At 42.2% G+C, this 24287-nt stretch overlaps 2 protein-coding genes and 1 long non-coding RNA gene across 3 annotated transcripts in view; all 3 read right to left on the bottom strand.

Annotated features, from left to right (window-relative positions):
* Positions 1-434: 434 nt before the first annotated feature.
* Positions 435-6603, bottom strand: LOC136965613 (protocadherin Fat 4-like). The gene is made up of 15 exons (XM_067259797.1): positions 5736-6603; positions 5410-5535; positions 4501-4752; positions 4248-4346; positions 3948-4120; positions 3607-3758; positions 3154-3461; positions 2947-3057; positions 2461-2652; positions 2072-2166; positions 1807-1968; positions 1419-1607; positions 1178-1249; positions 1032-1068; positions 435-940 (listed from the first exon to the last, which is right to left on the bottom strand). The coding sequence occupies exons 1-15, from the start codon at positions 6390-6392 to the stop codon at positions 842-844; spliced, it is 2724 nt and encodes a 907-aa protein (XP_067115898.1). The 5' UTR covers positions 6393-6603; the 3' UTR covers positions 435-841.
* Positions 6604-8337: 1734 nt separating this feature from the next.
* The window catches only part of LOC136965612 (protein dachsous-like), a 40521-nt gene continuing 24571 nt past the window's right edge, over positions 8338-24287 (bottom strand). The window contains exons 13-24 of the mRNA XM_067259796.1: positions 21716-21904; positions 21494-21558; positions 10532-10695; positions 10335-10382; positions 10156-10245; positions 9981-10070; positions 9739-9846; positions 9482-9595; positions 9269-9362; positions 8969-9081; positions 8516-8689; positions 8338-8349 (exon numbers count right to left, since the gene is read on the bottom strand). Coding sequence (XP_067115897.1) covers positions 8338-8349; positions 8516-8689; positions 8969-9081; positions 9269-9362; positions 9482-9595; positions 9739-9846; positions 9981-10070; positions 10156-10245; positions 10335-10382; positions 10532-10695; positions 21494-21558; positions 21716-21904 — 1261 coding nt within the window. The remainder of the gene's footprint in view (positions 8350-8515; positions 8690-8968; positions 9082-9268; positions 9363-9481; positions 9596-9738; positions 9847-9980; positions 10071-10155; positions 10246-10334; positions 10383-10531; positions 10696-21493; positions 21559-21715; positions 21905-24287) is intronic.
* On the bottom strand, positions 22182-23240 carry LOC136964847 (uncharacterized). The gene is made up of 3 exons (XR_010879264.1): positions 23158-23240; positions 22370-22464; positions 22182-22248 (listed from the first exon to the last, which is right to left on the bottom strand). It is a non-coding gene; the product is annotated as an uncharacterized lncRNA (long non-coding RNA).

Below are 24287 nucleotides of genomic sequence, written 5' to 3'. Positions count from 1 at the left end.
ATTTGAATAGATGATAAATTAATAAAAATACTAATATGAATAATTATGAACCAAACTACATGGAGCAATGATATTTATTTGGTTCTGTCACCACACAGCAAAGTACGTGGTCACTTGCATTCAGAAACACACATTGTAATTTAACAGGATGCTGACAAGGTACCCAAAACACTGTACTAACTAGTTTATAGCCTCACAATGTCTCCTTTTTATACAGTTCTTCCATTGCAAACCTAATACAAGCAGTGTTTGCAGGTCAAGATGGTCATTGTCTTGAATGGGGAAATTTACCGCCGAATTCAACCTATTTTCAAAATGAAATTGTTACCCCCTATCATAATGGCTCTATTTTATTGTGCCTTAATAATATTTGCTGCTGACATTGCTTTGGTGTTTTACAAGAGAATGAAACAATTTCACACTAGATTAGGAGATGATATTTAAGGTTTATTGGACGATGGTAAATGCAGCTACGATCTCCTCAAATGGCACTTTGTATCCTTTGCTCTCAAACTGTAACATTTGAAGTCTTTTATAATTGTTAAAGTTCAGAGATGTTCATCTACAAGGTCTGTACAAATAATTACACTCATATTTTAAGTTAATGTATTTGTCAAACATTAACATGTCACATTTCTTTACAAATTAACTTGTTAGGTTAACACTCATTTAACAGTCTAAATAATTAGTATACTTGTTGTGTTGTTTAGGTGCTGATATATTCATGTTCATATTTTTACAGTCTGGATTATTTTAATATATATATTGTACAATTACAGTGCAGGATTGCATATGAAAACTGCCATTGGGTTTCAAGGTAACCACACACATTTGAATCGTTTTAGAGAGCAGATGTTTGACTGTCGTCACTGTTGCTGTCCTTTTTCTGGCTGTCAGGCTCGGGCTCAGCCTTCTTTTCAATGCCATCTGATCTCCAATCCTAAAACACATATATGCAAATGACTCGCCTTGAAAGCACACATCAGTGCATATTTAAAATCTATAATCTTGTAACACTGATGGGTTCTCACCAGGTTTAAATTTCCTGAGGTCTTTCTGTCTTGGTTTCTAGAGGGATGGAATTGTATTTTTGTTATACACGTAGTCATGCAACATGCCCCATGTTCCCATTATCAGTGCCTCTAGGTTTCATCTTATTCATCAGCATCTTACTTACATATAACTTTGATTGTCAATGGCAAAGCTCTCCCTGTCTGAATCCTCTGCATTTTTTTTCGTCCTTATGAACCTGGGTGAGATTTTTTTTTTATAAGATTAGTCTAGTAATTTAAGTGATTCAATTTTCAGATGTGCTGCTGCAAAAAAAGAAATATTCAGACACAAAGGGGGACGAGGTAATAATGTTGTTATACGTAACTATCCTTTCGGAAAGGAGTTTTCAAACGGAAAATTCTCACTTGACGATTGTGTATGTCCCCATCAGAAGCAATCCCAGCATGCTCAGCCCCAGAAGGACTCCCAGGGCGATGACGATGGCCTGGTTATCAGACGCTTCCACCGGATCATCCTGCACGTCATACTCGAGCCCCGCCCCAAACACCTTCTCAAGTTCCGCCTTGACAGTGGCACTTTCACTTTGCAGCTTCCTGTGAATGACATCATATACAGGCACAAGATGATATGGCTGACCTTCAGATAACTAACCTCAGACTACTTACCTTTCCAAATTGTAAACTGTTGACGTCAAGATCGTCTTTGGTATTCGCTCTGTTCAACGCCACTGTAAACTGCGTGTACAATAAAAACATTTACAACTTTTTACGTTTTAATACATGTCACCCGTACTTTTTTATCTCCTCAGCAGGGATGACTTTGTCGTTATCTGTGGCAATTATGCTAACAAACGTCTTGACGTTGTTTCTAAATGTTCTTGATTCAGCCTCCCCTCCGTTAGAGCTGGAGACCCTGATGACCCTCACGGTCCAGCCCAGCGCCCTCCCCAAAGACCTGGGAAGAATTGGAAAAGGAGAAAGGCAAGTTAAGAAGAGCACTCTTCACACAACACACACTGTTCAGGGTTTGGATGAGACATTCATTTGTGTTCTCATACTCTTCCATCTCAGGAATTTTCTTATCCACTATGTTGGCGGCTTGGTTGAGAGAGATGACCACTACGTCACTGCTGGCACTTCCCTGGACGTCCACCTTGGGGCAGAGCAGATGGAACGTTCCATCAACTGTTTTCACTGCGAGCTATAGCTGTGTTTGTAGGGGCTTTGACCCGACGACTTTCAAATAAATGTTTTATTTGATTCAGGAGTCACTTTCGAAGTGCATAAAGAATGTACATAAAAAATCAAGGATCAGAGTCAACTGTATTCCAACACTAGTATCAGTATTTTATCAAGCACTGTACAATAATCCCATTTCTAACACAGTGTAAAGAAATTGCAAACAGTGAAGTCAAAAAATGCCCCTCATAAGTTGTTTATCACTGACCTGGACCATCGCTGTGGCTTGTAGTCCCAAAGGGTCTGTAGCCTTCATGGTCAAAGTGGTTGTCTGTCCTGCCAGTCCCACCGCTGACACCACATACACCTGACCAGTGGAGGGGTCCACGTCAAAGTAGGAACTGGGCTCTGACATACTGTACTGCAGACGCTCACTGTCACCACTGTCAGGGTCTGTGGCCTGGGAGAGAGACAGGATAAGTGTGTGAGTGTGTTTGCATTTGTTTATATATCGTTGTGGGGACAGTTGATTGCTGTGTTGACAGGAAGTTGTTTTTTTAGGTTCTCTAAAGGTTCATGATAAAATTGCACTGGATTATTCTGAATTGACTTCTTTGTATTTAAAGACATTTTCAGGTTTCAGATATAAGTGCTGAAGCTGTTACATTTCCCTACAGTTATATTTGACTGACTGACTGCTCTTGTTGTATTTATATACTCAGCAGCAACAACCAAATTTGTTTTCATAACCTACCTTAACCTGTACCACAGGATACTTGTATGGGGCAATGCTGAAGATCTTTGCTTGGTAGGTTCCATCAATAAACTTTGGGGCCTCGTTCACATCCTCAACCTCCACCCTAACCTATGAGGAAGTTGAAGAGAGTAGAATTTACTTACTGTTATTTAAAAACATAATACAACTGTTAGCCAAGGTCTGCAAATAAACAATGGTTCATACCAATGCAACTGCAGAGGTAGGGGAACTCCTCGTGTCTACTGCTTTCACTTCCAGGATGTACCAATCCTGGCTTTCCTTGTCGAGCGTCTCTTTCGTGAAGAGAGCTCCCTGAGGGTCTATGGTAAACAGGTCAGTGTGTGTCATGAGGACGTAAGAGATGTCATAGAGGCTGCTGCCAGGCGACGCCTTCACCATCCCCACCGCGGCCCCTTCCGGCTGGTTTTCGGCAACGCTGAAGTTGTAGGAGGGGCTCTCGAAGGCCACACCTTCGCTAAGACTGACAGTCTTCAAGGAGACCAGACCACGAGCTATGAGATGGGAGGGTGACAACATACACGTACGTCCACACAATTAAAAATGGTATTCAGCTGTTTGAGCTGTCGTATGTGACATGATTACGTTATGTACACAAACACTCCAGACAATGCACAGAAGTTCGTTTTTACTGCTGACCTGTGGAGTTCAAGGGTGGCAGTCCGTGATCCTGTGCCATGACCGTGAAATCAAGAGCCGTGTCCTCTGTGACATCAGCAAGGTCAGATGCTATGGTTACAACTCCCGTCTTATCATTCAGGGATAGATGAGTAAAGTTGCCTGCAGAAAAACTAGGGGGGAAATGAAAAGTCTTGATTATTTACTTTAATTCGATTTATCAATTTACCAATACAAATGTAAATGTAATTGCAGTAGGAAAATGTATTTCTTATTTTGACCACAAACACATTTCTGTACTTTGTGTTCAATGCATAGTTTGTCTCTCTTTTTCTCTATGTGTTTGCTTGCCTGCGACTGACCTGTAAGTTATGAGTGAGTTGTTGCCGATGTCCTTATCTGTTGCCAAAAGTGTCAACACCACATCCCCCACTTCAGCATCCTTTACCAGGATTCTCTTTGAGTAGATGGAGGCACTGAACACTGGTGTGTTGTCATTCATGTCTGTGACACTCAGTCTGATAGTTGTGATGTTCTGGTGGATAAGGAGGTTATATGACTTATATTGAGCAGAAGCACTTCATTGAGTGGTCAGTTTTGGGTGAACTGACCCTTTAAATTCATATTTTGAACAGGAATTTGTTTATGTCTGGTATCAGTACCTGTCTCTGGGGTGTCCCATTATCTGAGGCAACAATGACTAGCTCATAAACATCCCTGGTCTCTCGATCTAGCGGACCCACAACCAGCAAGGTCCCGTCCTTTGACACAAGAAACACAGACGTGGCTGTCAAACACTGTTGGACTATAGCTAGCTAATCTCTTTTAGCAGAAAGATTGCCGTTTCTCTGTTATTAAAGATGGCAACCCAGGCAATCCAGGTTTATTAATGGTTATGGAGGATATTTGATCTACCTCTCTGAATTGAAAGAGCGTGCTGGGTGAGGAGATGGAGATGGTAACTTCAGCGTTGGCTCCTATGTCACTGTCCGTGGCCAGGATACGGAGCACCTCTCCTGGGGTCGAGGCTGAGTATTCCCCCTCTGGTACAAAGATCGGATCAGGAAGGTCAATAAACTGGGGGGTGTTGTCATTGTAGTCCAGGACGGTGATGTTGAGCTGGGCTGTAGAGTTCAGTCCATCCACAGGCTGGTCCACTGCTGTAATCTGAGAAGAGCAGGGAGAGGTTGTATTTGTTAATGAACAATGATGGCTTATGTGGTGACTTATCAAAGAAAGTAGCATTTTATAAAAAGTGATTCACCTAGATAGACAGAGGAGAGGGAAGGAAAGAGGAAGAAGGATTGTTAAGGTGCAAGCTAATTCAGCATTGCATTGAAAATACTTTGTTGATGGAATACCAAGATTAACTTCCACAAATAACTCGCTGACGTCTCGTATTGACTGAAAACAGTTGTTACTGCTCGCAAACATCATAAAATGCTAATCAGGGGCCTGCCTACATCATAAAAGGTAGGCTAAATCATGACTTTCTACAGTGCCTACATCAGCATGGCATCGTCATTTTATAGCCACTGACAAACTGTAATATGATGGCGTATGTCAGCTATGTTTACTTTGGAGCATAGGTGGGGAGGAGCTTGGATGTGTGTGATGGAAAGAGTTCCACCCATGCCCATTTAATAAGAGATGAAATCCAATTCTCTATATATGGATTCTTAGTCATACCCAGCAATTAGTGATACCATTGATTTTTTGAGATAACTAAGATTTACCCCAGTTATCATTGGAGTATTTAGGAGTAAGTAGAAACAGAAGGTCTTGTGGAGGCCTGTTGTCAGTGTGAGAAGTGTGGTTCTCTACCTGTAAAAGGTAGTTAGCCTTTGTCTCTCTGTCCAAAGTTGCATCTGTGTTAAGCGAAACAACGCCTTGTTTATTGATGTCAAATATATCGCTGGTGAAGACAAAGTGTCCATTGGAGAATCCACCCTGAAGCATGAGATAGGGATACAATAAAAATGTTAGTCTTTGTGAATCAGGAGTCAGTCACCATCCATAATAAAATGGAGTGATTTGAGCACACCCACAAAATGTGGTGTGTCAACTTCTTTTTCCATTAGTTTATGATCACGCAATTTTAGAAACCGTCTGTATGGATACATTGTGTAGTGTGTTGTCATTTCCCTGACCTCATCCACATCGGTGACCTCCAGGGTGACGATGGACGATCCGCCCGGAAAGTTCTCGGAGACTGCAAAGTCGTAGCTCTCTTGACTGAACCGTGGCGGATTGTCATTCACGTCCTTTACCCTCACCAACACGGTGCTCAACCCTTCCAGCGGGGGAGTCCCTCCATCTTCAGCCTTTACAGTTAGGCTGTACCCCATCACAGACTCATAGTCCAGACCTTGGGCCAGCTGCAGAACACCAGTGGAAGAGTCCAACTCAAAGACCGCTGGGGCCGAGGGCGGATCTTGTGTGACGATGCTATAGGATATTCTCCCGTTCAACCCTTCGTCCTCATCTACAGCTGTTAGGTTGATGAGAGCAGTGCCCTTCGAGGTCGTTTCCAAGACCTCAACTTGATATTCCGACTTGGTAAACCGCGGAGAATTGTCATTGACGTCGGACACTTGGATGAGCAAAGAAGCGGTAGCTGATCGTATTGGGCGACCCTGGTCTTGGGCCTCCACCTTTAGGCTATACTCAGCCTGAGTTTCTCTGTCTAACGCACCGGTCAGGGATACTAGACCCGATTCTGGGTCTATAGAGAACTTCCCTTCCCCACCCCTTATGGAATAACGGACATGTCCATTGAAGCCATCGTCTGAATCTGTGGCCGTCATGTTGATCAGATCGGTTCCCACGTCTCTATCCTCGGAGACATTATGTGTGACAGAACTGGAACTGAAAACGGGACTGTTGTCATTGATGTCGATGACCTGGACCTCGACAGTTGCCTCATCGATGTTGGTGCCATCTGAGATGGCGATTCCGACAGAGTAGTTAGTTTGGGTCTCATAGTCCAGTTTCACCTTGGTGGTGAATATGCCATTTGAGTCTATAGCGAATGTTTCAGTGTCAGTGAGGACCTGAAGTGTCACAGGGACTACTGATGCCACTGCTATGAAGCCCACCTGGAAACAGAGAAAACAGGGCTGGATTGGTGTATTATTCAAACCCCCTTACAGCGCGCAATGGCACAGCCACAATTGACGACTTTATTTACATGTTGGTCATTAAGCAGATGCTTTTATCCAAGGCAACACAAATAGAATAGAGTAAAGTAGGCTTAAAGCAGAACATCAATGATTGGAAGTAAATGGTTTGGTGGTTAGAGTCAAGAATGACTGTTGACAAGGATGTCAGCTGACATAAACTTTTGATTCAGGTTCTTCAGTCATACTGAACACTGAGTTTCTCAAATAACAACATGAAACAACTTGACTGCAGTCAAGCTTGGCATATTTGTAGAGGTAGGATTTCGCGGCAGGGTGTGGAGAAGCACACCTTGAGGATGGTAACTCCTGGCTCTCTCTCCTCCTCAACGCTGCCATGGTAGCTACTCTGTAGAAACTGGGGTTTGGAATCCCCTGGCGCCAACACCTCCACCAGCACTGACGAGAAACGAGACACTACTCCCCCTGTAGGACAGATAAACAACAGCATATGTAGAACTGTTCTTCAAACTGACTCCAGTAGACTATGCTGTCTGTTGTAAGACTGATAGCCCTAAAAATAAAACTTTCAACTTTCAACAATCAGTTGATGATGTGATTTAATAAAGATCTACAACCTAAAGCATACACACAGGTCTTAACCATCACTAATAGAACTATTTGAAGACCAGGAAAGGACATTGAAAAACACTCACCATCTCTGGCTGTCACATATAGAGAAAACTCTAGAAGCTTGTTTTCCTCCAAGGGAATGGTTTTGATTAGCCGGATCTCTCCGGTAGTGTCATTGATAGAGAAATAGCCCTCTTGGTTCCCCAAGTTTATGCTATACTTGACCAGTCCATTTAGACCAGCATCCGGGTCCGTTGCTTCCACCTAGGAATTGGTAAATCACGTAAATCATGAGGGAGTCATTGTCGAGGGTATTTATGGTCTTGTTACTATGTGGAAAGGTTGTTACTGTACTATAACTCTCATCATACACAGCACGGAGGAACATGCCCAGTGGTGACTAATTGAGGTCCCAGGTTTGATAGGCTATCAACCCTTTGAGTTCTCACCGTGACAACTAGCATTCCCTCAGTCTGGTTTCGAAACACTTTGCCCTCATACTTGGAACTCCCAAAGAGTGGACTGTTGTCATTCTCGTCCAGTAGAGTTACATTGACATCAGCGGACACAACACGGTTGGGCGTGTCGACTTCCTGTGCTTCGATCTGAACATTAAGAACGGGGAAATATTACAGGGAGGTGTTCTTTGACATACCCAACAGTGCCCTTTGGCACTGACAGTATGATAAGATTAGGAATACATATGCAGTTTTTTCCATCAAGTCACACCACATTTGTTCTCTGTAGTCAAGTAGATTCAGTAAGAATTCCCAGTCAATGTTGTGACACTGTTGCAATGTTTAAGAGTCACTCAATGTTGAAAAAAGTAATACCGATTTCTGACCTGAAAGAAGAAGTGTCCAACAGTCTCTCTGTCCAGTTCAGTGGAGGCTTTCACTGTGACAGTGCCATCTAAGCTGACAGAGAAAGGCACTGATTCTGGAAGGAGCCGAAGAGTTCCATTAAATCCACCCTGGCAAAAAAAACTTACTGTTACTTGTTACTGTCTTGACTACAATAACAGTTAGATACAAATAACACTTTTTGACACACCTAAAGAGTTAATCTAGAAGCTAAGATACTGTGTTTGTGGAATGTTTGTAAAGTGCCTTGTCTTTCTGACTTGCACCATACAGATACCCTATTGGAGTCTTGGAGCTTGTGTCATGGAAGCCTACCTCATCCAGGTCAGTGACTTTTACTCTGAAAACGACAGTGTCTGTCGGTGAATTCTCCAACAGTGTTGCATGGTAGCTGGATTTGTCAAACACCGGGGGGTTGTCATTGGCATCCTCAATGGTGAGAGTCACCACAGCATTGGCAGTTTTAAAACTGTCATCCTCCTGTGCTGCCTGGGAGAAAGTGTCAGACCATGTCATTTCCTGAATTCATTTTTTGCATTATTAATAGAACTGAGTGGCTGTACTGATGTCTTAATAACTAATCTTGGTGAGAAAACATCTGAACAAGAAATGTGCAACGATTAAGTCAGTAGTACAGTACAATGTTTGAATTGTGATGGAATATCATGTCCATTGCTGAGTAGGTCTTTACCTTTAATCTGTCAAGGCATGCTTAAAAAAAAGTTATATTTGAAGTTTTAAGGTCAAACGCAGGGTAACTGACTGTACCTTAATGCTGATAGTGACTTCCCCTATCTCTTCTCGGTCCAGTCCGGTCACAACAGAGATGACCCCACTGTTTTCATTGATGTCAAAATGATTCATGTACTTGCTTGGAGTTACTGAGTAATATTACAAAAGCAACACATAAACAATGTGTAAATACAAGAAAGGCCATTGGTTATGTTGCAATAATGTTATGCACAATATATAGCCTATACTGGTTACATATTAATTCATAGTTCCTCACTATCAGACAGACTTTGAAATTGTAGTCAACATTATGGAAATGACACCTGCATGCAGTACCTGCAATGATACTGTAGACTACCGTCATGTTGATACCAGTGTCGGCATCTTGAGCTTTTATGGCATCTGGCAGAATTGTGGAGAATGCTCCTGTCTGCAAAAGTAATGAATTCATTTCATATGTATTGAATGTTATGTTTTGAAGAATATAGTTTATTGTCTATTGAAACTTTAACCTGAAGGAAAAAAACAATGTATAAATATTTCACTCACTTGTTCCTCCTGTATGAAAGCTTTGTAAAGGGTTTGGTCAAAATAAGGGTTCATGTTATCAAAGTCTGTCACCTCAATAAGCACAGTTGCCGTGTTGCTCAAACCTCCATTATCCTGAGATGAAAGACCCCAAAAGCAGAGTAAAGTGTCAGATTGTATAGAGTTCACAGTACACTGATACAGCAGCCATGTGACGATCACAATGGCTAACAGAAGACTCATGTCAATTGATGTGCTATTCTGACATCATCGTCTACCTCTGCCTTTATGGTAATGTTGTAGTTTTTGGCCGTGTTGTAGTTCAGACGTTTGATCAGCATCACACCTCCATCATTACGCACATCAAAGTTCAGGGATACGGGTGGCTTTAAGATAAATTTGAATTTTACTTAAACAAGTTAAAACAAACAAGTTAAACAACAATGAAACACCTTTTTTGTGATTTCCTTTAATGATGAACTCGAAATCAAGTTTTAACGCTACCCAAAACAAGACTCACCAGTATGGAATACGATACTCTGTTGTTTTCTGAGGTGACATCTGCATCCACAGCTTTGACTCTGAGAACTTCTGTGTTTAGTAGAAATGTCTTAAGGACAAAAATTAACAATTAGAAACAATATTACAGTAATTAGACCAATATGTGTTTTCATTTTACTTTGCCCTTGTCTCACCTCAGAAATCGTCTTGCTGTACTCCTTCTGCTCAAATATCGGACTGTTGTCATTTAAATCGGTGATGGTGAGTCTTCGAGTGTTGTTTAGCTAAGAGAAAATAGATGTTCTAACAAACATTTTCTGGCTCACCATAACATGTCATATGACAGATCACTGTAATTCGTTATTTGTCTCACCTTTCCCAGGTTCACACACATGATTGAATAGTATAACAGTCCCGCGGTCTACAAGGAAATTAACATAAGATTAAAAACATTGACACTGTCTCCACAAAAACTGCTCATCCAATCCAACACAAACTAAATCTTGTGAAATATCAAAATATATGTGTATATCAAGCTGTGTCAAAGTTCACTGATATTATGAATCTCACTTGTTTTAGTGCATCTGCATCTAGTTCCATCTTGGTGCGGACGGTTGCAGTTGTATCCCCAGGTGTGTAATCTAGCTCCAGAAACTTAATGTGTTCAGGAAACAGATGCACAACCAGCCTCACAGTGGTGTCAGCTGGGATGCCAGTTAAAACTTCCACGTTCCCTGTTGCCACGAAGAGAAATGATTAAATGTTACCCACCAATTTCTTTTTGTGGCATATTAGATGAATGTGTGACATATTTTGTGGTCATGTAAATATTGTACTTTTTACCTGAATATCCCTCTTCCACAGGCCCCACAATCCCATCTGAACCTCCATCACAGTTTATTGATGATGCACCTGGAAAATATAGAAATATCAATGGAATTTGACATACAGCAACACAGGTAATCAATGTAACATAAAAAATATGTATTTCATCCAAATTCAATCATATTTTATTACAGTTCAGGACATTAGTCAAGTTGAACTGAGATTAAGGATAAATTAAATGATTAGTCATTCTCTGGTCAGGCACCTTTGCTTTGTATGGGCCACCTTGCTTTGTATGGGGGTCAGATGGCTGAGCGGTTAGTGAATCTGGCTGTTAATCAGAAGATTACCAGTTCGATTCTTGCAGTACCAATGATGTTGTGTCCTTGGGCAAGGCACTTCACCCTACTTGCTTCGGGGGGAATGTCCCTGTACTTACTGTAAGTCTTTCTGGATCTGAAGAGCATCTGCTAAATGACTAATTGTAAATTGTCTAATTGTTGTGAACTCAATGAAAAACATTTTTCCTGGTAAAAACCACCAAGTACTTTTGGTTGGATTCAAGCCACACAGGTTAGATTTTCTGTATTCTCAATATAAAGAGGGCAGTTTTTGAGACCTAGGTGTCTTTCAAAAGAATGCTTTGTAAATAAATAAGCAACAGAGACATATAATAAACCATTTAAAACCAGACAAGCAACACCAGTCAGAATACAAACTAAGTAAGCAAATAACATGGGAACTTATAGAAATACTGAATGTTTTCAGACAACACTCCATTTTAGCTTAAGCCTATTAGTGAACGTAGCCTCTGCTTAACTCACCTATAGAAGTACCTCTGACACCATGGCTACATAGAGAAGCAGAGAGGAGTAATATCCATCTGAAATACATTATCCTTGTGTTGTATGGTCGAGGGCTTTCCATCCTAACTGACAACAGTACCGTCCTCACAGTAGCTATTTGATAGACGACAGCGATCTCTTGAATCAAGGAGCATTGAATCGGCCACAGGTTATTGAGTCACTCAGCCATTTTATGACTGGTTGTTAAGAGTTACAAGTTGTTGAGGTATAAAAAGGTCCAAGGGGCACTGACAACACCCTGGTTTTTCCTCAGCTTTCTCACTACAAGATAACATCATTCGGTGTTAAGCTTAAGTTTTGTTTTACCTAAAGAAAACGTTTCTTATTGCTTTTGAGGTTTATTTTGCCCACTAGCCAGATGATCCCATGCAAGAAATTAGGTCGACCGGAGATTGATTTCCATTGAACTTGGCATGGTCATGTCAGAACTGAGATTACTGATCAATAACTGTATAACTGGTTTGGGTTCAACATTATGCCAAATAGAATTATATGACCTGGTTACATTAGCTTATTTGCTAAATACATTTTCACTGATGTCTTGTTTTGGAATGACAAGGACCCATCATTGCTGTCCCAAGTTTGGGGATGATGGTAGTCTTCTGTCTGCTGGTTCTGTTAACAGGAATCTGGGGGAGAGGAGGCGGAACAGCATGAACAGGTTAAGCTTACTGGTGGGAATCTTTACCTGAAGATTTGACCACTCCCCCTCCAAGGGAAAGAGGAAATCCTCTCCAGTACCAACAGGTGGCAGCAAAGATTTTGGGCTTCTGTTTTTTTCAGCATGAACTGCACATGTATGTATCCTCGTAACCAGTGGCGGATTTAGTGATTTGGGGGCCCCAGGCAAAGACAGGCATGGGGCCCCCATAACTTATATTCTCACTCTTTTCAATACATATAATAATTATTAATATCATAATAATAACTAGAGAGTATTATTATCTTGCTAGCGTCGGTTGCTGATGAGTCCGTTTATTAACTGTAATTTTTACAACTGATATTTCTGTATATTTGAAATAAAAATGCGTACTTACTATTTATGAAGATTGCATAGATTTAAAAGCATACATTTGTTGATGCTCTTTTACAATTCAAAATACAAAAAGTGAAGTGTAGAATGAAACGGTTGTCTTTTCATTTCCCCTGCAAGAGTTGAAAAGTTGGATCAAACGAAGATATTGGGCAATCCGGTGTAAAACGGTCCTAACCTCTATGACTATGTCACCTTACGTTTTTCCCCTCTAGTGATATTTTCAAGCATTTAGGCTACTCATATTGCATTAATTCATTCCCCCTCTGAAACAAGCTATTGTAACATTGATCACCGGCACAGATGGAATCGCAATTCCAAGTAAATAAGTAGATAAGCTTGACATTTATTTAGGGGGAAATTCAAAAAAAGTTTGCTGGAAGCGATCATCAGTAACAATGCCAAATTTGGTCTCAGTCTAGAGCCCTGCGTGGAGAAGCTGACCCCGGTAAATTGTGCTATGAGCAAGCTAGCCTACTGTAGCTGCTGTTGCTAGCCAAACTTCACTGAGCAGCACTTGTGCTAGCTGCAGCATCATTGGATACCAGTGGAGAGAAAATTACGTTTCCTTCTGTAGTTTCAATTTGGCAACTACTTGTTTACTCTCCTCTTTTGTCTTTATCTTTTGTGCTCCGTTCGGGGAGTTGCGTTTCATTTAGCAAATTGTTTTTTTCATTCACTTCACTCTTCTACTGTCTCACCAACTGATATGACGTGCTTTGCTGCGCAGTAGCTGCAATCGATGGAGTAGTCCACAGTAGTATCGGGTGGGAGGGGAAGCCTGCGTTGACACAAATAGAATAAACGCTCTGTTGGTATCTTTGTTGATTCTTTTGGGGAAAGTTAGGACTTTTAATCGATTTGTATTATAGTTATTATTGATCATATAGTATTTTTTTATCGAGTCTTTCAAGGGGCCCCTTGTCAGCTGGGAGCCCCCTGGCACCTGGGGACCCCAGGCGGTTGCCTACTTTGCCTAATGGGTAAGTCCGACCCTGCTCGTAACATCTGTATGTGCAATTTGTACATCTGCTAAAATACATTCATTCATAGACTGCTGTCAGCTTATCCTGCTTACCTTTATATGTGGCTTTTTATTACAAGTTACTTCAATAAGGAGCACTAATAGGAATTGTGTACCCTATGAAAATTATTTTATTTCCCTCTAACTAGAGTCCGACTCTATCGTAGATTTAAAAACATTATCACCACAAGACAATACTGTATTGTATTTTTTTTATGTCATACAAAAGCAGATAACGATTTCATAGTCAGATTTTTAACATCAGTATAACCAACACACAAGTTCAAATGCACCAATATATACAGTATATGCAGCCACAGCGCCACAGTATGGAGTTAGATTAGTTTCATAATTCACAAAAAAACGTAACACGATTCACAAATGTATTTCATGATTCACAAATAAATGTAACGCGATTCACAAATGTATTTCGTGATTCACAAATAAATGACCCCATTACATTTGTTTGCAACCTGACAAACACGAGTTACAAATCGGAGAACACGAGTTACAAATCCCTGCATTTGTGTGTGTGGATTTCTGGAACTTTCCTGACGCAAATGCATTTTTTCTAAAAGATATTCTCTGCAGCCAATCAGATGTCTCTTCCAATGTTAGCCAATCACAGCTTGCTTGCTAAACGTTAGCCTAGGAAACCATAGATATATAAATAAAGGGTAGATGTCTCGCCCGCGTTGCCGGACAACGGAGTCGAACGTCCGCACATGGCGGCCATCTTGCTACAGTCAACTCGCTCACCCATAACATACTTCTATTCTATTTTTAAAAAACAAACATAATTATTCATAAGTATGCAGTGGCATAACGACATCTCTGACGTTGATAACAAACCAAACCGTTTCAAAATCGGTTGAAAATTTAGCAAGTTATGGTCATTTAAAAAGTACATGTAGCATCAACACAATGTTATGGGTGAGCGAGTTGACTGTAGCAAGATGGCCGCCATGTGCGGACGTTCTAGACTCCGCCGTAAGACATCTAGTCTTTATATACATAGACATGTATATATGTCTATGTTTATATATATCTATGTAGGAAACACTTAAAATTACTAAACATGGATCCTGCCATTCTCAAGAATATTCAATCACGTATGATAATCGGTTTAATAAGATTAACAAGCAATATTTCACCAACATGCTACCAGACGACATTGCTCGTGATCTGAAGGAGACATTTTGTCCGTTATTATGGCAGGTTGTTGAAGTCCACAATAGACACGTTAATGTGATTGGCTAACATTTGAAGAGACGATCTGATAGGCTGCAGAGAATATCTTTTTGAGAAAAAAAAATGCATTTGTGAATCTAAGCGCGTCAGGAAAGTTCCAAAAATTCACACACACAAATGCAGGGATTTGTAACTCGTGTTCTCTGATTTGTAACTCGTGTTCTCCGATTTGTAACTCGTGTTCGTCAGGTTGCAAACAAATGTAATGGGGTCATTTATTTGTGAATCGCGTTACATTTGTGAATCGCGTTACATTTATTTGTGAATCGTGAAATACATTTGTGAATCGTGTTACGTTTGTTTGTTTGAATTATGAAACTAATCTAACTCTATAACACAGTGCCACTTAATACAAATAGACAAAAGTGACTGAACGAGTTTACTAACAAACATTAGTGACAAACCTGGGGCCTGTACTACGAATCAAGATCAACATGCTCTGGATCACTTTCAGTTACCCGGCTACGCGAAGCGTAACAATCGCAATCACGATAAGTGGTATCAAGACGGCGGTTATCAACTCTCTAACTCAATCCAGATATTTCCAATCTAGAGACGTGCGCGTTCACATAAAGGGGCGGTGTTTGCACCGTATGTCCAATCGCAAACATGGACAAAACAAGAGCCGCACATTTACATTTAGTCATTTAGCAGACGCTCTTATCCAGAGCGACTTACAGTTCACCCATGAGGAGCCGACAATAATCTTCCAAACTTTGTCTACTCCTCCTGCATGAAATATTGTAATACAAACATCAGGAATACAGACATATAATACAGACAAAAATTAACAAAGTCGCTGCTGCCAAGCTGGCAGAAAATAGCAGACGCTGTAAATGCGTAAGCTACATGACAGTAAGTAGCAGTAGGCAATACCTACTTGCACATATTTTAAGGCTAACAAGTACAAGTACGAGTCAGTCCCTTTTGTAGGATATTGGTATAGCTACAAAGGGCCTATAGAACAATGAAATTGCTTGCAGCCAACAGGAAGAAAAATAAGGCATGAAAACTGGGGGGGCCCTCCTCCACAGGACTTCACTCCTGCTGAGGAGCTGGCCCTCTCCAGCTATCAGTGTCGCCCCATGATGGAAGGAGTGGAAGGGGGCATTTCTTCAGACCCTGGTGGCAGCAGCTCGGAATCCCAAGCATATGTATGTTTCAAGTATGTGACTATCTATGTGGTCTATGTGACCATGTTCATTCAACAATTATTTATGAATATTGTAGGAGTGAAAAGTATTACTGTTCTCTGCAGTGACAGGAAATACCGTGGTGTTGCTGCCACCACCCATTGTTGTCCCACTGTGCCATACAGAGGTAACAGTGAAACTAATAGTCATACGCCAGTATGTATGCCATATGTGGTTGCTGAATATTGATCAAATATGCCATTTACTTTCTCAAGTGGAGGTCCTAGATGATCAGGAAACTGTGTCTGCCTGCTCAGAGAGCATTTTGGGGGTACACTTTTGAGTTTTATTTACCACTTGCAACACAGATGGTGAGAGTGTGTGAACGTGTGGCTGTGATTGAAGTGTCTGTAATGACTTGCTAATGGTGGTGGTCTGAACATGAGACACAAGTCCTTACAGTGCTCATTTCAGGGAGTCAGATGGCTGAGCGGTGAGGGAGTCGGGCTAGTAATCCGAAGGTTGCCAGTTCGATTCCCGGTCATGCCAACTGACGTTGTGTCCTTGGGCAAGGCACTTCACCCTACTTGCCTCGGGGGAATGTCCCTGTACTTACTGTAAGTCGCTCTGGATAAGAGCGTCTGCTAAGTGACTAAATGTAAATGTAAATTTCAAATATGACTAAATTGATTAAATTGCAGTGTTAAAGGAACGTCTTCCTCCCCCTGAGCCTATAGGCCTCCACTTCAAGGCCAAGACAAAGACACAAATTATAAGCAATGAACCTTGAAACACAGTAGTCAAATGGACACCGTCAACTTTCTCCAAGTGTGCCTTGCAAAGGGACAATGTTCTTTGTTTCAGGTTGGAGCAGACAATGTGAGGGCCCTGTATAAAAGAACCCTGGAGCTCGATATAGAGTCAAATATTGTTTTCATTACTAGTTTCCTGTAAATGTATGTTTAAATGAGCAAATGATGCATTAAGTGTAAAATATATAATTTGCATACATTTCCAGAACGGAAATAAGAACATTGCATGAAGACAGAATGAAAATCCTTGTTTCATTTTGTCAAGATATTAGAGTCCAAAGTTTTTACAAAGGGCACTTTGGATATCTCTCCATTAATCAGAATATGGTGGCAACAGCCATTGAAGAAAATCCTTTGCAAATTGCGCGGCAGACCGTGTTCTTGCTCAGGTTCTCCGCATCACCCACACTATAAAAGTAGGTAGCGAAATAACGAAACGCTATAGCTAGTGGGACTGTGAGCGCACGGCTTCGATGTGTCGCATTGGCAACATACGGCTCAAGAAGCTGGCAAAGATACGTAATTCCCTCTGCTGAGAATCTGTAACTTTCATAAAGATACTCATGAGGGAATGCGAAAGGGTTTTGTCGGTCTCTAAATGTTCTTGCTCTTCTGAGCGCACCTCTCACTATCCGCGCACCAAGCTCCACAGGATCTTCTATGAACGGTGACGGCATTATCCTCAAGAATGAGTTAGTGGGCAGGACTTTTATACCGGTTGATCTCTGACCTCCAATTTAACCTGCTCCCGACCAGGTTAGCCGTTCAGCATGTGTTACCATGGCGACCTACCCCGGTAACAAGTGATCCACCGTCGTAGTACAGAAAACCCTGGGTTGAACCTGAAGTTACCTCGCTAACGGCAAATCTTGATTTGTAGTACAGGCCCCTGGTGATGGGAAACCAATTAGTGTCCATGCTGGATGCCAACCACCATCCAGCAAAAATAAGAATAAGTGTACCGTACACATAGGATTCACATGGCACTCAAAATCCTATTCTAGTGGCAGCTCCCTTTCTAAGAGAAGGTTTTAGTTCTTTGTTATTACTTCATGATGAAATAATTTCACATTATCTTAGGAGACAACTCCTAGGGTTGTTGGACAGTGGTAAATTGTAGATACTATTTCTTCAAATTACACTTTGTCTCTTTTACTCTCATGCTGAAGCGTGACGTAGAGACGTTCAGAGACAGAATGGCTTTTGATAGTTTTTGAAACACCTATATTCTAGCCACAAAGTACACATTACAGTAATTAATTTATAAAATGTTGATCTGTTCTTTGAGAAGCATTGTTTGATCACAAGGCTGTAATAGCCATTTCAGATTAATAAAACCCAAAGGGTCTGTAGAAATTAATACATTCAAAGTTCATGTAACTTTGTTTCCGAACCCTTAACGTGTCACGTTACTTTACAAATGCAATGAGTTTACATTTACATTTATGCATTTAGCAGACGCTTTATCCAAAGCGACTTCCAAGAGAGAGCTTTACAAAAGAGCATAGGTCACTGATCATAACAACGAGATAACCCCAAACATTGCGAGCAGCCAAAACACGAAGCATACATTGTGAAAAACCAAATAAGTGCCAAAGGGAAGAACCATAAGAGCATGCAGTTAAACAAGTTACAATTAAACAACTTGAAACTCAAAAAGTGCAAGAGTGTACCTGTAGAAAAACAATCAACAGTAAAATATTTCACAACGAGTACAAGAATTTAAAACCGTTACAACTAACCAACAAGAGCAACAAGTCTCTCATTACGAGTCATTGTTATCCTGGATGAAACTAACATCAGGTCCAGCCAAGCATTCCTAAGTGCCGTTGTACTCCCGGAACAAGTGCGTCTTGAGCCTTTTCTTGAAGGTGCGGAGACAGTCAGTGGCCCTGATGGATGTGGGGAGTGGATTCCACCATTGGGGGGCCAGACAGGAGAAGAGCTTGTGTTGGGACCGGGCGCTCTTGAGCGGTGGGACAACCAGACGGTTGTCAGAAGAAGACCGTAGGTGGCGGGGGGGGAGGGGGGTGTAAGGCTGGAGGAGAGAGTTGATGTAGTCGGGTGCATTCCCGTTCACCGCTCGGAAGGTCAGTACCAGAGTCTTGAATCTGATACGGGCCGTGATGGGAAGCCAGTGGAGGGAGATGAGGAGCGGGGTAACATGGGAGCGTCTGGGTAGATTGAAGACCAGACAGGCCACCGCGTTCTGAATCCTCTGGAGAGGGCGGGTTGTGCATGCTGGGAGACCGGCGAGCAGCGAGTTGTAGTAGTCCAACTTTGAGAGGACAAGTGCTTGGACTAGCAGCTGGGTGGAATGCTCAGACAGGTATCTCCTGATCTTCCGGATGTTGTAGAGGGTGAATCTACACGACCGGGAGACCGCAGCAATGTGGGCTGTGAGGGAGAGCTCGTCATCCATGGTCCCCCAGAGGTTCCTGGCAGAGGATGAAGGGGTCACCGTCGCCGATCCCAGGGTGATTGAGAGATCGTGGGAGATGGAGGGTTTGGCCGGGATGATGAGGAGTTCTGTTTTGGCGAGGTTCAGCTGGAGGTGGTGCTCGGTCATTCAGGCGGAGATGTCTGTGAGGCAGGCCTCGACCCTAGCTGAGATCCCCGGATCAGTCGGGGGGAACGACAGGTACAGCTGCGTGTCGTCAGCATAGCAGTGGTAGGAGAAGCCATGGGAGGTGATGATTGGTCCAAGCGAGGTGGTGTAGAGGGAGAAGAGGAGGGGTCCAAGGACGGAGCCCTGTGGGACACCAGTGGAGAGCTGGCGGGGGCCTGACACTTTGCCTCCCCAGGAGACCTGGTAGGATCTTCCCGACAGGTAGGATGAGATCCACTGAAGTGCAGTGCCAGTGATGCCCATCTCAGAAAGTCTGTCCAGAAAGTCTGGCCAGAGTTAAACATTGTCAACAGAAATTTTTTTGGTGTGTGTATCAAGTGTTTTTCTTTTGAGTGCCGAATATATTGCTGTGTAGATGTACTTATTTTCTACGTACTTATTTTCACAGTCTGGATAATTTCCTTGTATAGTCATGGTGCAGGATAGCATATGCAAACAGCAATTGCGTTTAAGTAAACACACATTTGGATATTGTAAACCTGCTTCTCTAATCATCTATAAAACTAGAGCATTGTTATATTGATAATGCAATGTCTGTTAAAGGTACAAGAGGTAATATTTTATCATTAAAAAAATTAGTTTTGTCCCTTGTTATTACATGTTAAGATAATGAGGCCCTCTGATGTTTAGCAAGACAGACAGTTCAGTACCAGTGGAATGTCCATTTTAAAACTTGGAGCAGCCCACTACTTTCCAGACAGTTATGTTGTGGCAGTCCTGTTCCAGCCAATTGCCTTAGGTGATGCGGGTCTTCCCCCTGGGCTTGTTTTGTGAAACCACTGTCAATCAAACTCACGCTGGAGGAAAGTGCAGGAGCTGCAGACAATAATTGGGGGCAGTGTTCCTGTGGAAGGGTTGAAGTGAATTGGGTGATCCATGCTCTGTGAAGACACAAAATGACCCACTTTTAATGCACAGATCTAGCCTAACGTTGTCATACTCAGAGCAACGTAGTATGTTAACTTTGACCGAATCCCGTAGGAAGGACGGCAAGAACATATTTTCCATCGACAAATGCCTTGATTGCGTTTCTCTGTTCCTCTTTCAAAATTAATGCGCTGTCGATGTCTTCTAAAACAGACTCAATGGCAGAATCATAACATCCCAGATCTCCAGCAGTAGCCATGTTTGTTCAAAACAAATTCAACTTAAGCGCTGTTTTGTGACGTGGGTGATTACGTTACTGTTGATCATCTGTCCATCATCGTAAAAAGCCCGCCCTGGCAATTTCATTGGTCCGCCCAGATTCTGGTTTTCTGTAGTTGTCCCCAATACGAGACCCTCCAGACCCAACTTCCCGACCAAATTTTTTTGTGGGCGGGACGAAGTTGGGCTGGCAGCCAGGCTAGCACAGATCAGTGTCTTTAAGTACAATCTTATAACACTGATAGGTTTTCACTTGGCTTACTCACTCTGACAGAGCCCCTCCGTTGTGCTACTTCTTCTTCTTCTTTTGGTTTATGGTTTTTCCCACACCTGTGTGAGCATTTTTGGGTGTCATTATTCAAAGTCATTCGATTTTTCAAAGAATCAATAAAAAAGTATTAAGGCACAAATGGGGGCAATTACAGGTAAGAACATTGTTTTACGTAATCATCCTTTTGGAAAGCAGTATTCAAGTAGGGTACATAGAAAGAAAATTCTCACACGATGCCTTTGAAAATCAACACCAATGGCATAAACAGTCCCAGAAGGACTCCCCATAGTCTGACAACATGCCCCATGGTCCCATTATTCAGGTTTAATCTTATTCATCAGCATCTTACTTACCTATGACTTTGGTTTGAATCCTGATAGGTTCTCACCATGTTAAAATGTTCAGAGGTCTTTCCGTCTTGGTTTCTAGAGGGATGTCATTTTATTTTTGTTATTCACGTAATCATGCAACATGTGCCATGTTCCCATTATTCAGTGCCTCTAGGTTTCATCTTATTCATCAGTATCTTACTTACATATTACTTTGATTGTCAAAGGCAAAGCTCTCCCTGTCTGAATCCTCTGCATTTCTTTTCGTCCTTATGAACCTGGGTATGATTTTTTTTGAGATTAGTGTAATTAAGTGATTAGATTTTCAGATGTGCTGCAAATAAAAAATATTCAGACACAAAGGGGGACAAGGTAAGAATGTTGTTTTACGTAACTATCCCTTCGGAAAGGAGTTTTCAAACTATAAATTCTCACTTGACGATTGTGTCTGTCCCCATCAGAAGCAATCCCAGCATGCTCAGCCCCAGAAGGACTCCCAGGGCGATGACGATGGCCTGGTTATCAGACGCTTCCACCGGATCATCCTGCACGTCATACTCGAGCCCCGCCCCAAACACCTTCTCAAGTTCCGCCTTGACAGTGGCACTTTCACTTTGCAGCTTCCTGTGAATGACATCATATACAGGCACAGGATGATGTGGCTGACCTTCAGATATCTAACCTCAGACTACTTAGCTTTCAAAATTGGAAACTGTTGACGTCAAGATTGTCTTTAGTATTCACTTTGTCCAACCCCACTTTGCACTTTGTACAGTGAAAACTGTTTTAGGATGTGTCGCTCTTACTTTTTGATCTCCAGAGCAGGGATGACTTTGTCGACATCTGTGGCAATTATGCTAACAAACGTCTTGATGTTGTTCCTCAATTTTCTTGATGCAGCCTCTCCACTGTTAGAGCTGGAAACCCTGATGACCCTCACGGTCCAGCCCAGCGCTCTCCCCAAAGACCTGGGAAGAATCGGAAAAGGAAACAGAGGTAGGTTAATTAAAGAGTTGACTGACCAAAACCCACATGGAACAACACACACTGTTCAGGGTTTGGACGAGACATTCATTTGTGTTCTCATACTCTTCCATCTCAGGGATGTTCTTCTCCACTACGTTGGCGGCTTGGTTGAGAGAGATGACCACTACGTCACTGCTGGCACTTCCCTGGACGTCCACCTTGGGGCAGAGCAGATGGAACGTTCCATCAACTGTTTTCACTGGGAGCTTGTCGGAGAAATTTAGAATGTAAGGTTATATTCTGAAAATACTGGTGCTAGCATTCCTTTGTCAGTAGAGAGCCCTCTCCCCACATGACCTATAGATGACACTAGGCTTACGTAAACAAACTGACCTAGGTTTACCATTATCATACTAGAGGTGCAATAAACCCTGTGTTGAGTGAATCATATGGTCATGCCTAGGGTCGGAGAACTGTGTCTCTGGGATCGATCATATTGACAGCTGATATGCTGAGGAGGGGATTTCTCACCAATAAAGGGTCTTACCTGAAGACTAAAGACCAGACAAACTTTGTAGCACAATGGCGTGTGATGCTTTTGTCTCCTTGTGGGCCGGCCGCAAGCAATAAAGCTTTCTTAAACTTGTTCACCGACTGACTGTGCAATGCTTGATAGATTATTAATTCTGACAAAGCTATAGCTGTGTTTTTAGGGGCTTTGACCCAACGACTTTCATATAAATGTTTTGTGTAATTTAGGATGTACAGCAAAATATCAACGATCAGAGTCAACTGTATTCCAAGCCTAGTATCAGTATTTTATCAAGCACTGTACAATAAAATTTCTAATACAGTGTAAAGAAATGAACAGTGAAGTCAACAAGTACCCCTCAGAAGTGTTTACCACTGACCTGGACCATCGCTGTGGCCTGTAGGCCCAAAGGGTCTGTAGCCTTCATGGTCAAAGTGGTTGTCTGACCTGCAAGTCCCACCGCTGACACCACATACGCCTGACCAGTGGAGGGGTCCACGTCAAAGTAGGAACTGGGCTCCGACATACTGTACTGCAGACGCTCACTGTCACCACTGTCAGGGTCTGTGGCCTGGGAGAGAGACAGGATAAGTGTGTGAGTGTGTTTGCATTTGTTTGTATATCGTTGTGGGGACAATTGATTGCTGTGTTGACTAGTGTATAACTAGACAGTTATATTTGACTGACCGACTGCTCTTGTTGTATCTACATACTCAGCAGTAACAACTACATTTGTTTTCATAACCTACCTTAACCTGTACCACAGGATACTTGTATGGGGCAATGCTGAAGATCTTTGCTTGGTAGATTCCATCAATAAACTTTGGGGCCTCGTTCACATCCTCAACCTCCACCTGAACCTAAGTTGAAGAGAATAGAAGTTACGCTATTTTACAACTTAATACAACTCGTCCTGTGTTAGCAAAGCTCTGTAAATCAACAATGGTTCATACCAATGCAACTGCAGAGGTAGGGGGAATCCTCGTGTCTACTGCTTTCACTTCCAGGATGTACCAATCCTGGCTTTCTTTGTCGAGCGTTTCTTTCGTGAGGAGAGCTCCCTGAGGGTCTATGGTAAACAGGTCAGTGTGTGTCATGAGGACGTAAGAGATGTCATAGAGGCTGCTGCCAGGCGACGCCTTCACCATCCCCACCGCGGCCCCTTCCGGCTGGTTTTCGGCAACGCTGAAGTTGTAGGAGGGGCTCTCGAAGGCCACACCTTCGCTAAGGCTGACAGTCATCAAGGAGACCAGACCACGAGCTATGAGATGGGAGGGTGACAACATACACGTACGTCCACACAATTAAAAATGGTATTCAGCTGTTTGAGCTGTCGTATGTGACATGATTACGTTATGTACACAAACACTCCAGACAATGCACAGAAGTTCTGTTTGACTGCTGACCTGTGGAATTCAAGGGTGGCAGTCCGTGATCCTGTGCCATGACCGTGAAATCAAGAGCCGTGTCCTCTGTGACATCAGCAAGGTCAGATGCTATGGTTACAAC

The sequence above is a fragment of the Osmerus mordax genome, chromosome 21 (assembly GCF_038355195.1).
Source record: "Osmerus mordax isolate fOsmMor3 chromosome 21, fOsmMor3.pri, whole genome shotgun sequence".
Lineage (NCBI taxonomy): Eukaryota > Metazoa > Chordata > Actinopteri > Osmeriformes > Osmeridae > Osmerus > Osmerus mordax.
Note: the sequence above shows the minus strand (reverse complement) of the source record. Positions and strands in the feature narration are given on the sequence as shown.

What these genes read in the sequence shown, in the direction of transcription:
- LOC136965613 (XM_067259797.1), bottom strand. Translation starts at nt 6,392, where the DNA reads ATGACGGCCACAGATTCAGACGATGGCTTCAATGGACATGTCCGTTAT. An exon ending in AGGTCACCGATGTGGATGAG is followed by an intron (nt 5,536 to 5,735) that starts GTCAGGGAAATG and finishes CTCATGCTTCAG; the next exon opens with GGTGGATTCTCCAATGGACA. An exon ending in CCTCAGGAAATTTAAACCTG is followed by an intron (nt 941 to 1,031) that starts GTGAGAACCCAT and finishes TATGTGTTTTAG; the next exon opens with GATTGGAGATCAGATGGCAT.